General features: G+C 42.5%; 1 protein-coding gene across 2 annotated transcripts in view; it reads left to right on the forward strand.

Annotated features, from left to right (window-relative positions):
- Positions 1-17,105, forward strand: part of BARD1 (BRCA1 associated RING domain 1) — a 94,091-nt gene that overhangs the window by 58,335 nt on the left and 18,651 nt on the right. Inside the window, exons 7-9 of one of the 2 annotated variants that reach the window (XM_075529501.1) lie at positions 7,046-7,154; positions 15,561-15,696; positions 16,377-16,469. In XM_075529501.1, the coding sequence (XP_075385616.1) occupies positions 7,046-7,154; positions 15,561-15,696; positions 16,377-16,469 (338 nt within the window). The remainder of the gene's footprint in view (positions 1-7,045; positions 7,155-15,560; positions 15,697-16,376; positions 16,470-17,105) is intronic. The other variant, XM_075529502.1, reaches the window with a different exon arrangement.

Here is a 17,105-nt window from a genome sequence, read left to right on the forward strand (position 1 = left end):
AGTCTCAGAAACCCACAGGGGCAGTTCTACTCTGTCCTAGAGGGTTGCTGTGAATTGGAATTGATTTGATGGCGGTGGGTTGGGTTTTTGTGGCTGTTGTTCAATTACTAGTCACATTAATAGTCACCAACGTATGACGAGTTTTTCCTCCATGTGTTACCTCTTTTCAAAAAGAGAAGTAATTATGTGTCTTTTAAATTATTTTCAGCGTATTAGTAAGTGTATAAGAAAAGTATTAGTCTAGTCAATCATGGGAAAACAAGTTTTATGTAATAGCAAATAGGAGGAGGAGAAATCCTACATGTCCTTCCATCTTTTCTTGCTACGTCTTTTGCAAGGTGCCACATTTAAACTTCTATCTATTTGTAAATGCCAGTGGTCTGTGACGGAGCAAAGAACAGTATGACAGGATTTAACATGCTCCCTGTCCCATGATGCAGGCCTGAGGTTTGACCAGTTATCTGTCAGTAAGCATTTGTAGTGCACCATTCTCTGGTTGGTTACCAGCACTCGAAGGCTAGAGAGGTTAGTGACTTCAGTAGAGCCAGAAGCTGTGTGTAATCCAAGTAAAGAAACCATATGGGTAAAGGCCATATACATAATAAGGACCCTATATGTAAGTTCAAATCTTGCTAGTCATTTTATGAAATAGTTTTGAGAGGAGAAAACATCTTACTTTTTTTAGACTGTTATTTTACTGTACTGTAAAGCAGTATTTTCACTTAACCGTTTTCCAGAGTGACATGAACCAAAACCAAATTATTCCCATTGAGTCATTTCCAACTATTAGGGACCCTGTAGGGCAGAGTAGCACTCTCCCTTTGAGTTTCTGAGACTGAAAATCTTTACAGGAGTAGACAGCCTCATTTTTCTCCTGAGGAGCGACTGGTGGATTTGAGCCACTGATCTTGTGGTTGGCAGCTCAATATAAGGATATAGTGAATATATGAAGCCCTAGTTATACTGTGAAGCCCTGATAGTATAGTGGGTCAGCAGTTTGAACCCATTATCCACTTTGCAGGATAAAGATGAGCCTACCAGGACTCCTTCACATTGTTGTAGTAGACATTTATTTGTATTGGTATAAAATAACCATGCCTCATCATCCAGTTGCAGTGAATTAAACTACACTTGTTACATTTTACTTCTTCAAGGATTAAAATCTAAGTTTATCATTGTTAAAAAATATTTGTGTGCCTTGTAATTTTCTTGGTGGCAGTGTGACTGATCGGTTTATTTGTTCAGTTATACAGGGTTGTCTAAAGCCTATGATATTAGTACTTCCACTCAGATTTCTAGTTTTGGACTGTCTTGATAATTGCATGTGTGTGTGAAGAGGTTTGCATTGGTTCATGGGCATCATAATTTCGAGGATGAAAGTGGTACTTATGAAGTATAGTGGATGAGCTCAGCTACCTTTTGAAATTAAGTGAAGTGATTGCCTGCCCTAATTGTGTGGGGATTTAGGACAGTTCAGCCAGCAGCGTAGTGAATTGTGTCACACTGTTGAAAATCAGAGAACGGAAAGACAGGAGGTCTCCTTTTCTGCCCAGAGGAAGGTTGTGTAGAGAGGAATGCGAAAGTATAAATGTTGATCCGGTAGTGGGACGGGTTGGCTTGAGGATCCAAAGAAGACAGCGGATTCAATCAACAGTCATGAAGAGCCATCACTAGGAAGTATTGACTGTGGTTCATTTCTTACCCTTTCACTGGGACTTCTTGTCCCACAGTGCTACCAAAGCCCCTTGTACCAAGATCATTAGCAACTTTGCTCCGAGGCCCGGTCAAGTGCTTACTGCCATGTCATCGGATGTGACGCCATACAGCATCTCAGTTGACACCTCCTTCCTTCTCTGTCTAATGTTTTACCTCGTTTCTTCCCAGGTCTTTTTGCTCTGCACAAACCGTATCATTTACAAAACTGATGCTGTACCGTGTATACTATTTTATGAAGGGGTTTCAGAGTTCATCCAAAGATGGAATTTTAAAAAAATGGAATTGGCACAAAGTTTTTGAAGCCTGCTCCCATGTCCTGATTACATACTGCTTTTTCACAAGAACACTAATTAATGCAATCGTATGGCCTTACCACCATTTTCAAAAACAGATTAGAAAAAGAAATATGTTAATTAACAAAATTTACTTTCAAAATGTCATACAGTTAAAACGATTCTCAAACCATATGCAAGGAGCTGGAAATAGATAAGATTCAAACAGCTTAAACTTTTAACTTATTAAAAAACCACTGAACAACAGTATTGAAGTGAACAAAGAAAAGGTAATTTTCAGTCATTGGAACCTCAATATTTGTTTCCTTATCTGTGCCACCGATAGATAGGGTTCCGCAGAGATCTGTGAACCCTCTTCTAGTGTAGCGTTCTGTGACTGGTGGATTGATACACATTGAGACTTCTGCTTTCAGTGGCTCTGAACCTTACTGGCTTGTGCTTTCATGGCAAGGATTATTATTGGTTTACATTGTGTGTTGTTAGGTGCCACCAAGTCCCTTCAGACTCAGGGCAACCCTGTGTTCAACAGAAGGAAACGTTGCCTGGCCCTGGGCCAGCCTCGCAGTTGTTCTTAATGCTTGAGTCCATTGCTGCAGTGGACCACCGTGTCAGTCCATCGTGACGAGGCCTTCCTCTCCCTTCCTCTTTTTGCTGCCCTGCACCGAGCACCACGTCCTTCTCCAGGAACTAGTCCTTTCCTGAGGGCACGTCCAAACTACATGAAACGAAGTCTCACCATCCTTGTTTCTTCCAAGACAAATCTGTGTGTCACTTTGGCTGTCCATGGGCCTTTCACTGTTTCTTCACCAACACCATAATTCAAATGTATTGATTTTTCTTCTATTTTCATCATTCAGCATCCAATTTTCACATGCCGAGGAGGCAATTGAAAATACGTGGTTGAGTCAGGCAGCACACCTTAGTCCTCAAAGTGGCATCCTTTCTTTTCCACAATTTCGAGAGGTCTAATGCAGTAGGCTTACCTACTGTACTGCTTCCTTTGAGCTCTTTTTTTTAAAGATCATTTTATTGGGGGCTCTTACAGTTCTTAAACAATCCATACATCAATTATATCATGCATATTTGTACCTATGTTGTCATCATCATTTTCTAAACATTTATTTTCTATTTGAGCCCTTGGTGTCAGCTCCTCTGCTCCCCACCCCACCCCCCTTAATCAATTATAAATGATTATTTTCATATCTTACACCAACTGCTGTCTCCCTTCACTCACATTTCTGTTGTTCATCCCCCTGGGGTGGTGGTGGGAGGTGTTATGCGTCAATCGTTGAAATCGATTCCACCTTTCCCCTCTTACCCCCCACTCCCCCCTTTCCTCATTGCCTCCTGGTATTGCTACTCCCATTTCTGTTCCTGAGGGGTTTATCTGACTTGGATTCCATGTGGCAGGAGCTCTTATCTGTACCAGTGTACATTCTCTGGTCAAGCCAGAATTGAAAGGCAGGACTTGGGTCATGGTATTGGGGGAGAGGAAGCCTCAAAGAACCAGAGGAATACTGCACCCTGGTTGACTCATCACTTCTTTGTGAGCCTTCTGTGAGGGGAGGTCTTATTGTCTACAGACGGGTTTTGAGTCTCTATGCTGAGCCATCCTCAACAGTGTGAGTTTTTGTTTTGGGTCTTCAAATGCCTTTTACCTGATCCCGTGGACACCTCATGATCATACAGGCTGGTGTGCTTCTTCCACGTAGGCTTGTTGCTTCTCTGCTAGATGGCCACTTGTTTAACTTCAAGCCTTTTGAGACTCCAGACACTATATCTTTTGATAGCTGGACACCATCACCTTTCTCCATCACAGTTGCTTATGCACCCATCCTTTGATCTCTTAATTGCTGATTCTATTAGTGTTGATGGCAGGTCCAAGCAAGATGGAATCCTTGACAACTTCTATCTTCTCCGTGTATCACGATGGTACCTGTCTTCTTTACCTTGAGTTGTAATCAGTACTGAAGGCTGCAATCCTTTACCTTCATCAGCAAGAGCTTTCCATCTCCTTTCAGCAAGCAAGGCTATGTCACCTGCGTATCACAGGGTAATCAACCTTCCTCCAACCTCATGGTACATTCTTCATATAACCCAACTTCTTCACTTATTTGCTCATTGAATAAATTTGGTGAGAGACTACAACCCAGACGCACACCTTTTCTGATTTTAAACCACGCGTCATTCCCTTGTTTTGTTGGCACAGCTGCTTCTTTCTCCATGTGGAAGTTCCATATGAGCCCAGTGAAGAGTTCTGAAATTCCCGTTCGCAAGGTCGTCCGTAGTTTGTCATGATCCACACGGTAGAATGCCTTTACACAGTCAATGAACCACACGCATTGTTTCCAGTATCGTCTACTTCTGAGCAAAGGGCCAACTGACATCGATTATAATAGGCCTCCCTCGGACGTCTCTTCTAAATCTGATGTGAGCCTGTGGCAGATCCCGAACAATGCCCTGCTGCAACCATTGTGTTGGATGATTAGCAGCAAAATTCTCCTTGCATGTGATATCAGTGATATTGTTCTATGATTTGAAAATTCTGTTGTGTCTTATTTCTGTGGAATGGGTACAAATACAGATCTTCTCTAGTTAGCTGGCTATGTAGCTGTCCTTCCAAATGTCCTGGCGCAGACAAGTGAGTGAGCGCTTCCAGTGCTCCATCAGCTTGTTGAAATATTCAATTTGCACACCATCAATTCTTGGACCTTTTGTTTTGGCTAAAGCATTCAGTACATTTTGAACTTCTTCCTTCAGCACCGTTGGTTCTTGCTCCTCCTGAAATGGTAGAATGCTGACGAGTTCTTGTTCCAGAGATGCTGTGTATTCGTTCCATCTCCTTTGATGCTTCCAGTCTTTTAATCTTGCAGCCGGAGGCTTAAGTTTTTCTTGAGTTCTTTCAGTTTAAGGCGTGCTGACTGAGCATCTTCTTTTTGGTTTCCTGACTCTACGTTTTGCAAATTTCATAATAAGACTTACCTTGTCTTCTGGAGCTGCCCTTTGGCATCTTCTGTTCAGCTCTTTTACTTCCTCATTTCGGTATGCCTTAGCCACTCTGCAGTAAGACAAGTTTCAGAGTCTCTTCTGACATCCACGTTGATCTCTCCTTTGTTTCCTGTCTTTTGTTTTCTTCGTGAATGATGTTCCTGATGGCCTTCCCACAGCCCACCAGGTCTTCTTTCATTAATGTTCAATGCAGTAAATCTGTTCTTGAGATGCTGGGATGGATTCAAGTTCGTTTTTCATTTTCTTCAGCTTATCCTGAAATTATAGAAGAGTAATTGATGGTCTGGTTCTGCAGTCAGTCCCTGGCTTGGTTTTAGCCACTGATACCAAGTTTCTCTGTTCTCCGTAAACATAAAGCCAATGTGATTTCTGTGTATTTCACCTAGGAAGTCCATGTTGTTGATAACAGGTACTTACTAAGAACAAGTCATTGGCCTTGCTAAATTCTGTGTTTTATTTCTGTCACCCATTTTGTTGGTCGTGTCAAATTCCTGCTTTGTTACTATCACCAAGGCCACGTTTTCCAACTACTGTACCTTCCTCTATGTTGTCAACTTTTGCATTCCAATTGCTGATAATTATCAATTCATTTTGATTGCATGTTTAATCAATTTCACACTGAAGATGTTGGTAGATTTCTTCAATTTGTTGATCATTAGTTTTCAATTTCTACATCACTAGCACCAACCAGTGGTTGGTATGTATTTTTGAGTAAGCGTCCCAGTGACTGGATTTCCTTGTTTCTGGATTGATAGTTACTTCTGTCACAAACAACATTGTATTTCAGGAGAGATATTGAAATGTGCTTTCTGACGAAGAATGCATAGCCATTCCTCTTGATTGTGTTGTTCCCAGCAGAGTAAACCCTGTGCTTTCTGATTGAAAATGTCTAATAGCAGTCCATTTGAGCCCACTGATGCCGAGGGTATAGATCGTTCGTTAGTGATGACTTCCAGTTTTCTAGATTCGTACTTAGTACGTTTCAAGTTCCACTTTTTAGACTTTTTTGCAGCTGTTTCTTCTCATTTTGAGGAGTGCCCATCATGAAGGAAGGTCCCGGAGGCCGTCATCATTTGGGCTTCAGCCCACCCTTGTCATTATGGGTTACGCTACTGTGAGCAGAGGGGCTCGACTTCTGACACCCCCTCTGACCACGGTCTGCTTCTTTTCAGTAGGCCTTCAGTATGCGGCAGTGCTGAGAGGCTCTGCGTGCATCTGGACAGTCTATTTTTTTTCAGCCTGCAAATATCAATTACTTTTAACTTACAGACTCAAGCAGTGGGTTAGATTGTATATACAACAAAACCACAAGAGCTCACTGCCATCGAGTCAAGGTCGACTCCTAGTGGCCCAGACCTGCCCCTGTGAGTTTCCCAGACTTGTTAACTCCTCACACAGGAGTAGAAATCCTCATCTTTCTTCCATTGATAGACTGCTGCTTCGAATTCCGGACCTTTGAGTTTCCAATGCGTAACCACTTTGCCACCATTAAAATTCCTTTTAAGAATGCCCTGTTTACTACATTATCCTAGTGCCTGCTGTGCGGCATGGTCCTCCTTCTGATGGATCATAATGCCTGTCTCGTGAATTTATCCAGTGTCTGCACTTGTTTACATAGACTTGTGAGCCCATAATAGCTACAGTAAAAGGCTTTTATTTGTAGTTGAAGGAACCTTACTCATAGTGATTAATGATTCCCAAGCCACGATTTAAAATGTGAATATGAATACTGAAGAAAAAAACAATAAGAAACAATGTATTCATTGTGTTTTCTGAGTAAGGGTATATTCGATTAAAAATAAACTGTGGTTTGGTCTCAAATTAAAATTTTAAATCTTTTCACCACTGAATTCAGCAACTGATGATTCTTGATCCTTATGCTTTATGTGGATTCTGAGTTGTTTCTCTTAGTTAAAATTGCATATTAAGAAAAGGCACTTTGAAAAATTGTTCCCCTGCTGCATTCATTTAGTTAAGAATCAGGTCACACACTTTATTTACTTAACCCATCTGTACCTATTTGCCAGTAACATATTTGGTCTGCGGCCCGTGGATTGTGCACACAATGAGGATATGAAGTCACTGTTGCTGCTACCAGAGAAGGAGGAGCCATCGTCAGCTGGCCATTGCTCAGTTGTAAGTATGGATTTAGCTTTGGGACGTTTATATCTCTTACTGAAATTGGTTATGAAAGGAGCATAATGGAAAAACTTCCAGTTAGCAAATTGCTTTCATTTGCCAAGCAATTATTGAGCACTTCCTGTTATTAGCGACTGGATTCAAAAAAGACACGGTAACAATGAGTCTGTCAGCAAACATTATGGAGCCCTTTCTGTATTTCTGATGGCCATGCCGTCACCCGGCGTGACAGATGCAGCAAGGAATACAATGGATAGATCTCTTATTTGTCAAGGAGCTTACATGCTAGTGAGAGCGAGGAAATAGATGGTAAATGTGTGAACTAATAGAAATAGCAGAATCTCCATGAGTGATTTGAAGAGGTTTTATGTCACGTAATTGGGTGGGAGTGCTGGGCCCATGAATGGACTGCTTAGGTAGGGTTGTTGGGGAAGGTCCTCAAAGGTCTGATCTTTGAATCAAAGCTTAGACGATGAGAGGGAGGCAGCCAAGTGGCAGCTAGAGGATAAGTCTTCAAATCAAGGAATAGCGAGAGTTTCAACCTTGAATGGATGAGGTTGGCATGCTTTAAGATTCCAAAAAGTGATTATTGCTGCACACTGGCAAGGAGCTGAAAGTATTGATAAAGTATTGGAAGGATTTACACCAGGTGAATGATATGGTTTGACTTAATGATTTATTATAAAAGTTCACTTTGCCTGCCATGTAAAGATGACTTGTGGGATGGAGGGCAAGAGAGGAAGCAAGGTCTGTCATTGTGGTGGGAGAGAGCCCCCTCCACCTGGAGTGCAGTAATAAGGGGAGGTGTGACCGCGCTATGAGGTGCAGGGAATGAGTAATTAGGAACTGCTAATGGAGTCTGTGCTATTGCCATTTGCTCGGCATGGAAGGAATTAATTGTTTTGTTCATTTTTAAAACTTATCTGGCACTTTAAAAAAAACAGGGAGGTAATTTTCCATTGAACTTCGGATATATAACCATGCCAATAAACATAAATATACAATATGTATGTAAAAGGAAAAGAGCTAAGGGCTCAATAGTAACATATTTTAATTTCACTGGTGTCAGGTGTATGTGTCTGTGTGGGTGTGCGTGTGTGTTTAAGCAGTGTCCTCTTGTGTTTTGTTGTGGGTAGTATTGACGTTTTCCGAATGTGAAGTCTTCCTTTCTATGCACATGGCATTTTCTTCCATTTGTGTAGGTCTGTTTTGGTTCCTTGCGGTAGTGTTCTGTAGTATCCTGTGTCCAGGCATCATTCGGGTATGCTAAGTAAGCAGTTGGATCTGTGAGCTGGACTTAGGAGTGAAGGGCAAGCTGGAGACCCAAAATGGAGGAGTGCCTGCTCTGTAGGAGCCCCTGGTTTAGTGGGAAACACAGATGACAAGCCCTTCATTATGCATTGATATACATTTATAATCAGACTCATAAAAAATGCATCAGAAGCACAGAGCTGGGAGAAACTCACTTCAGTGGGGATTTGGGAAGAGCTTCGCAGAGAGAGTGACAGGGAAGGTGATGTAAGCATTTAAGGGTAAAAGCTTAGCAGGGCGCCGCATAGAATGATGTTGGCTGGAAACAAGATCTTTTATTGCATACCATATATACTTGAATGTAAGCCGACCCGAGTATAAGCCGAGGTACCTAATGAAACCAGACAAACTGATTGACTTGAGTATAAGCCTAGGGTAGAAAATGCAGAAGCTATTGATGAGTTTCAATAATCAAAACAAATGAAAATAAAATTACTAAAAATTGAGACATCAGTGGGGGTAATGTATTTAAATATTTATTATAAATAAAAACATAAATAAAAGGACAAGTCATTTAACATTAGTTAACTGGCACAGTAGGTGGAAAATAGGTTACAATAAGGTATCAACAATGATACCTTAAGAGTAGTATTCCTTGAGCTCAATCAGCAACCAAGCTAAAATGTAAAGAGTAAAAATCCTTCAAAACTGGATTCCTCATCATCATCATTATCCCAATGCAGAGCTTCAGCTGGTGTGAGGTCATCATAGACGCTGTCCTCACTGAGATCACCGTCACCACCATCACTGCTGTTATTTTCATACAAAGCGCAGTCTTCACTGCCATCCATAGCAGTACTAATACTACATTTCTGGAAGGCACATCGCGTCATGTCTTCTGGAATGTCTTCCCATGCATCTGGGACCCACTTTGCTATTAACTCTATGTCAGGCTTCATGAGATTTCCTCCTTTTGTTAGTAGGGCTTGACCAGATGACATCCATTCATGCCACATCCTTCGCACACGGTCTTTAAAAGGCTTATTCAGAGATACACGTCATAGGACGGCTCTGATTGGTTAGATGTGAGTAAACAAACATTCAAAGCACTGCCATGTCAGCGGGGCTTTGAATGAACAGCGGAGAAATGGCAATCACCCGCAAGATAACGGGCACTCATCCTGTTACCTGGGTGGGGGGCGCGGTCGGGGGGAGCCCCAGGGAGATGTTATACCTCGTTGGGGTTCCACTAACCCATGTATAAGCCAAACTCCAGTTTTTCAGCACATTTTTTGTGCTGAAAAACTGGGCTTATCCACGGGTATATACTGTACTTATAGCATGTATTCTGTGTCAGCTGATCCCCATGTAGGCTGGCTCTGCATTTCGCTAGTTCAGCAGTTGGTGACTATCAAGGACCCTGATCCTTTCTGTGTTCCTGCTTCGCCGTACTCGGTGTAGCAGCGTTGTCCTCACTAATCTCTCCCCATCCTAATCAGGGGTGGCCACAATCCTAGAGGTAACTACACTCAGCCTGCTTACTTACAACTTACAGAATTCTCTGTCTTCTGCCCTGGACTTTTGTCTTTAGAAATAAGCTCCCCAACCGAAGTGTAGATAATGAAACTGGAAGCCAACCTAGAAATGAGTAGCTCACTCTCCTTCGCTCACAGAAGAGATAACCATGACCTTGCCCAGGACTAACCAACCTTTAAAGTATTTGAACTGACTAGTTAGAAAGCCAACTTTAAATCTTAAGTCTGCACTCATTCTGTCTCACTAGACATGGCCACTATAAATCATTACTTATTTTATTCATTTGAACTTGAACTCTCCTGGCAGAATATCACAAAACTGAACTGTCTTTTGCCAGTGTTCCTCACAGTTAAAAGCCGGGAAAGGATTATTTTAAATGTTTCAAAAATAACGTTATTTTTTATGGCACTCTTGGAGTAGAGGATAGCATTTCTCTTAAGAAAAGAGCAAAGTGGTCATTTTTTTAGTTTCTGTTTTCCAGGTACCTTTGTGTTCTCACCAGATTTGGAAACTGGTTTTTGCGTGTTGCAGGGCCATGGCCTTGCAGGTGTCCTGATTCATGCTTTTGATCGTGCACACCTGCCTGAGGAAGACTAATGCGTGCCAGCAAGTCTTTCTTGATGTCACTCAGGAAAGAGCAGTTTCTCTCTGTGCCGTCCTTGCAGCGGCAGGATGAAGTCCACCTTCTGCAGCTGCTGTGAAACCCCTCCTGCTCACTCACTTCCCAGACACGCAGGTCACCATGCTGTTTCTCGAACCTACCAAATGTGTCCACAGCCCAGGCCCGTCCTACCAGCTGCTTTCATTATCAGGAAAAAAAGTCGAAAGTCATATGTCAAGTGCATGTTTCCTTACTTCCTTCATGCCTTGCTCCAGTGTCACCCTGTTCAAGAGGCCTGTGCACCAGAAGGCACAGCAGAAGTATATTGAGTGGCCATCTCCAAGATGCCTTATCCCTCTTGCCTTGCTTTTATTTTACCAAACATGTATCATCTGGTACAATATGTGCCTACTTTATTCATTTTCCTCCTAGCTGGAATATAAACTGGGAGAGCTGGGGCTTACTTGATTCTTAATTTACTATAATCCTAGCACCATGGTGTCCTGATTAAGCATTGGGCTACGATCCATATGGTTGCCAGTTCAAAACCACCAGCAGCTCTGTGGGAGAAAGACTGGGCTTTCTCCTCCCTTAAGCAGTTTCAGTCTCGGAAACCCACAGAGGGTTGCCGTGAGTCAGCGTTGCCTCGATGGCAGTGAGCAGCACCCAGAACAGTGTCTAGTTTACAGTGGGTGCTCAGTATGTTGTGCATGGGTGAGGATGGCTGTGTCCTTTATGACATAAGTCATGAGCAAGCTCTTCTGAGGAGCCGCACAGACTGTTCGCGAGGGCCTTGTGCGCAAAAGGCAGGGATGATAAGTAGATAAGGTTAAATGTCTCGGCTCCTCGTTTGATTTTTAAAACATTTTTCAAGGACAGATTAGTGGTCCTTGGACAGAAGGCGTGACTCTCCATTGAAACGCAAGCTCTCACATGTGTCGTTAGGTGCCGGCTTGTCAGTGTTCTGACTCATCGGGACCCTGGTTCTGTCTCATCGGGACCCCGAACACGACATAAGGAGACACTGCCAGGCCCAGACTGTTGTCACCGTCGGTGCCGCTCCTGCATCAGTCCATGTCATTGAGGGGCTTCTGCTTTTCATCGACACTCTTTCTACCAGGCATGATGCCCTTCTCCAGCGACTGTTCACAAGTCCAAATGACATGCTCTGGTAGCAAGTACACAGGAAGGGCCAAGGAAGCCTTGCTGTCTTCACTTCTAAGGAGCATTCAGGCTGCACTTCTTGTAACACAGATTCGCTCGTCCCGGCCAGATTCTTCACCAACCTCGTCATTCAAAGAGATCTTTTCTCTTTGGGTCTTCCAAAAAGACTGAAAAAAGCTACTTGGTGGGTTCTTTTTGGGATTTCTTTAAGCATCACTCTTTTTTTGAGCAAGTTACCATCCTTTAAATTCTTCCCAGGTTTTTCAAAATAGTTTATATTTGGTAACTCACTAATTAAGAATATGTGTTGTTCTGTAGTTTCAGGGACAGAACATCCAGGCTTCTATCCTGAGTAGAATGTTGAGCCCTTTGCTATTTATGGAACCCCTTTGCGTCTCATGACTCTTAGACCTCTGTCTGTTCTAATCAAACGCCATCCCCCATCCTTACCCCAAACCAGACATGTGACTGTGGCAGCTGCTTGCTTTCTGTTTCTATTTTTTGTTCAAATTAAAAAACTATGATAGAAAAATGCTTGACCCACTTTGGTGCTTTGCTGGGCTTGGTGGGAATAGTAGCACAAACTATATTTAGAACCGATATCTTTTCATTCTGGTTTTTGTGTGTGCCAAGAACGAATTTATAGTTGCAGTGGAGTTATATAAACTGAGACTATGTTCCACTTAGGCTTATTTTTCTGGCACTTCTCAGTATAACTGACAAGGATTTTCAAAATCTGGCAGAAATGGAGCAATTGCATGATCCACAAGGTACACCGAGCTGCCGAGATGTTACCGCGTTTACATTAGACATGGTCCGCGCTGTCTTGTACTTGACAGGAAAGGTAGTTCTACAGGAAAGTAAACGTACGTATGTGCACATCTTATGTAGCACATCCAGTAAAGCCTGTGCTGCTTGAATTAGTGATTCAGGTAGCTGAGCTTTTAGGCGTTGTGACTTTTTAAATGAGGTGCCTCTAAAGAATGTCTCATACACTTACCTACTTACTATACAAGTGCATGAATTGTGCTAGTAGATTAGTATATAGATAAGAAGCCTTCAAAGTGCCGTTATTTTTCTATGAACTCTTGGAAGCCCTCTAATAGTGTAGTAATTAGTAAATGAGTTGTTAGGATAGGTCTGTATACAGATGTAGCCACAGGTTGATGTATAGTAAATGTAGGACACCAGACAGCATACATTTATAAAATTATCCCTGTAACGATATGCGAAATACTTGAATGCTAACTCTCTTACATCCAGTTGTCAAACTGTACTTGTGGTCTTACCTTCAGTCTTTCACTCGTGTTTTTAGCGCTTTTGAAAACCCGGATGCTGGGTGTCCATGTGCACTCACGCATGGATGAGCGTTCTGTGTTTTACTTTTGAGAATTGCCCTTTTTAGTGTGTTAGACTGGTTTTCTCGGCGTTCTTCTTTGCTGGGGTCATGCCTTTTCCTCTTTTAGGTAGTTCCTGACTGATTCCCAATTCAGTTTTAGTTCTAAACTTCTGCGGCCTCTGTTGTGGTCACGGCCCCTTTGAATCTTTCGCTTCTCTTTCAGTCTGTGGTGCTCCTCTCCACTGCTGCCTTGCCTTTGTTTTGGTCCATTTTGTCTCCTCTGTGTTTAAATCTAGAGATTAAAGTGAAAACAATATTCTTTATAAGTCAGCGCGCTTCTTTAACCTTTTTATTGTGAATTTAGTGAGGCTTTTACAGAGCACACGCTCAGTTTTAAAATCCAGTAGTTCATATGCATTATGTTTCACATCCCCGAGAGCCACCTTCATCGCTTATCCAACTTGTCTCCTGTGTTTCTTGTTTGCATCTCTTTGTAAACCTCCGAACACTGCACTCTGTCATTGGGTAAATAATACCTTTTTAAAATTGTGAGTGGATGATGATTCTGACACTGGGGTGAATTCAGCCCCAGACCTCGAATGCGACTGAGGGCCGGCCCTAGTTGTGGGCTTGCACAAGTGTCTACCGACCGGTAAGCCTGGTCTCTTACAGTTGGGGCTTTGGTTCCACATTTGCTCCCGTTCTTTCAAGAATCTTCCAGTGCGGTACTTTTCAGACCCGTTGGTAGGGAGAGCTGACCACAGTCTAGTTCTTCTGGTCTCAGTTTTGCATTGTCTATTAGTCCGTTGCGCTGTTTCCCTTTGTCTGGATTTTTGCCATCTTCCTTTCTTCTGGACTGGGAGATGAGGGCACCCAAGGCGGCTGCCCAGAAGCCTTTAACCTGGTGTTTTCCCCCAATCCCAGGGGGAATTCGAGCACTCCTTCCATTCCCGTGAGCTGCTCTGAGTTAATATTTCTGCATCCGATCTCCTGATGTTTTAAACTCGCGTGTGTTTTCCTTGTTTCATGGGCTTGCAGGATCAGATGAAGGAAAGAATTTGCCCGTTGTCCCTGTTTCTGGGGAGGCAGCCTGGAAACCTTTGCAGTGTCTCGCGTGACTGAATAGTTTTGTTGTTCATTGTTGTTGTGTGAGGTGCCACCAGGCAGGGTGTGACCATAGTGACCCTGTGCACAACAGAACGAAACACCGCCCGGGCCTGTGCCTTTCTCACCATTGTTCCTGTGCCCGAGCCCATTAGTGCAGCCCCTGTGTCTGTCCATCTCACCGAGGGACTTTATCTCTCTCGCTGCCCCTCCGCTTAATCCTTCTCCGGGGAGAGCGATCTCCTGACAGTATGTCAAAGGATGGAAGACGAAGTCTTGCCATCCTTGTCTCTAAGCACCCTGACCTAACTTTCTCTAAGACATCACTTTGTCCTTTTAGGAGTCCATAGTACTTGGAGGATTTTTCTCCAGCCATATTTCAAGTGCCTCGCTTCTTTGGCCTTCCTTATTCAGCGCTCATTTGCTGTTCAGGGAGGCCTAAAAAGGCGAGGCGTGGTAAGAGCTAGCTGCCCATGGAGTCTCCGCCAGATTGCAGACCTGTGCACAGTGAAGGGAGGGCTGGAGATGTTGTCGATACACTAACCCATGGTGCTGTCATCCAGGCCTGGGTGATGAAACCTTACTGAAAGTGCTAGACTTTGAAGCTCAGCGGAACCTCCTCATTGACTAGAGAAAAATGTTTCCAGAGTGAATGAGACCCTGGTCACATGGAACCTCCACATTGGAGACACTTCCAGACCTTGCCCTATGAATCTCTTTTTATACAACTGTTTTGTAAGTATTGTAATATCTACAAATTGTAATTATAGCACTTTACATATCTGCCACCCAGGAAATTAATTGAGGGGTATAGTAGGAACACCCCTGAATTTCCAGTCCATTGGACAAAATGTGGTTGATCCTAGAGCGCCCAAACTTGTAGCTGGGATTTAACCAGATTTTGCTGTGAACTCGGGACTACTGGGTGGTGCGGGTCAGAAGAAAAGGAACCGCATCACACGTCATGCCTGAAGAGACGTGAAGAGATGGTTAGAGGGGTTTAACATGTTCCTTATCTCTGGGGTCATACTTTTGTAGAGGCTGGAGTGTTCTAAGGTTGCTTTTTCGTCCTCACTAAGGTAATCTGTGTAAACTATACTAAGCAAGTTGAGTGTAACTCTGTTGGAATAAGTGATCGATGCTGAGATAGGAAATTGATAAATTGATTTTGAGCTCTTTGAAGCAAACTAGCGAAAATGTTCGTGGTGACCGACCAAAATTGTAAAACTCTAAAGAGATCCAAATTTAGAATCAAAGACATAGAAAAGCATTCAATCGGTGACAGTTACTGGGAATTGCCAGATGTAAGCTAAAATATTAACACTCACACTTTTAAGGACTGAAAGTCAGCGTAGTGCTTTGCTGTGGTCTTTCAGTGTTTGTAATGCTGTGGCGTCTCTTCCATCAGCAGATGAAAACGGGCCAGCGCAGGGATAGGCCTCCTGTGCTTATCGGCAGTGGCCTTTCTTCTGCGCAACAGAAAATGCTCAGTGACCTGACAGCCATGCTTAAAGCGAAAAAATGTGCTGAGTTTGACACTACAGGTGAGGATGCTTGTTTACATTTAAGTAGGTTTGTTTTTCTTTTTCAGAATTATATAACCCCTCTGGAAAACTCCTTGATTAACGTCTCCATGTTTTAGACGTTGGGATATGACTTTGTAACATGGGTGCTTCATAACGTGTGGGAAGATGGAATGAAAAGATCATTGGATTTCCCACAAACCTTTGGAAGCTCTTTCATGTGCATCTTGCAGTAATTTCAATTATTTATATAATTATAAATTATCTATAGGCTTAATTGTGGTTATGGAATTTAAAGTTTAAAGCTCTGCTTCCTGCTTTCGGTTAGAACAGTTCATCATACAGAGTGAATTTGTGAGTCTGCTAATGACAACTAAATTGTAGTGCGGTGCATTGCCACAATTCTTTAGCTGTAATTTGAAAATGAAAGTAAAAAAATTGCAGTTAATAAGGTGGCTTTCACATGTACGGTTTATGATCTGACTCTTCGTGTCGGTGGCCAGGTTAGCAAAGGATGCTATGTAACAGAAGTTTTGTGGTTGAATATAAGATTAACTTGAATTTGACTACGTGCTAGTATCGGATTGTGAAAGACAGCCTGACTGGTTTATGAAGATAAGCTAGCTAGTTAGAGAAGGCAGGCTAATCAGTGAGTTATTTTGCTTTACACCTGTTTTCCCTTCTGCTCTTTTGTATCCTAGTTACTCATGTCATTGTTCCTGGTGATGCAGTTCAAAGTACCCTGAAATGTTTGCTTGGGATTCTCAATGGATGCTGGATCCTCAGATTTGAATGTAAGTATTTGGATTTGGGGGAATTACAAAATAAATTAAGTAGGCCAATTTCATTTTTCATAGTGTACTACTGCTGGTAATTATTTAAAGAACTTATGCTAAGTATTATTATTTTAACCTCTGGTCAGTCTCTAAATTTTGCAAAGCTTCTCTTCTTTTCTTAGTGGTGTCACTTAGATGTTCTTGGTCTGCAAATATATTCTGGTTTTAAAGCTTTTTTTCCCCTACTATGCCAGCTATTTTAATTGAGAGTGAAAGGACTTATGTAGTAGACTCATGCCTGTTCAGTCTGTGTTACTGTTACATGACAAACTTAAACACTCCCCGGACCCACTGCCCCCACCCGGACTCCAGCTCAGAGTGGCCGACAGTAGAGCAGCCCAGCCAGGTTCCCAGGACTGTGGGCGTAGACGGCCACATCCATCTTGGGTGGACCAGCTGGTAGTTTCGAGCCACCAACCTTTCAGATCGTAGCCGAGTGCTTAACCACTGTGCTACCTGGGTTCCTATACATGGTGTATTTAACTGTTTAGTAAATAAATCTCTTAAATGTACTGCGGGGTAGGGTGTGAAATGGAAGTTATTTTTCTTTTAATGATTTTTAGAAATATTTACCTGTATAACAATTACCCTTTT

This window comes from Tenrec ecaudatus, chromosome 13, assembly GCF_050624435.1.
Source record: "Tenrec ecaudatus isolate mTenEca1 chromosome 13, mTenEca1.hap1, whole genome shotgun sequence".
Classification (NCBI taxonomy): domain Eukaryota; kingdom Metazoa; phylum Chordata; class Mammalia; order Afrosoricida; family Tenrecidae; genus Tenrec; species Tenrec ecaudatus.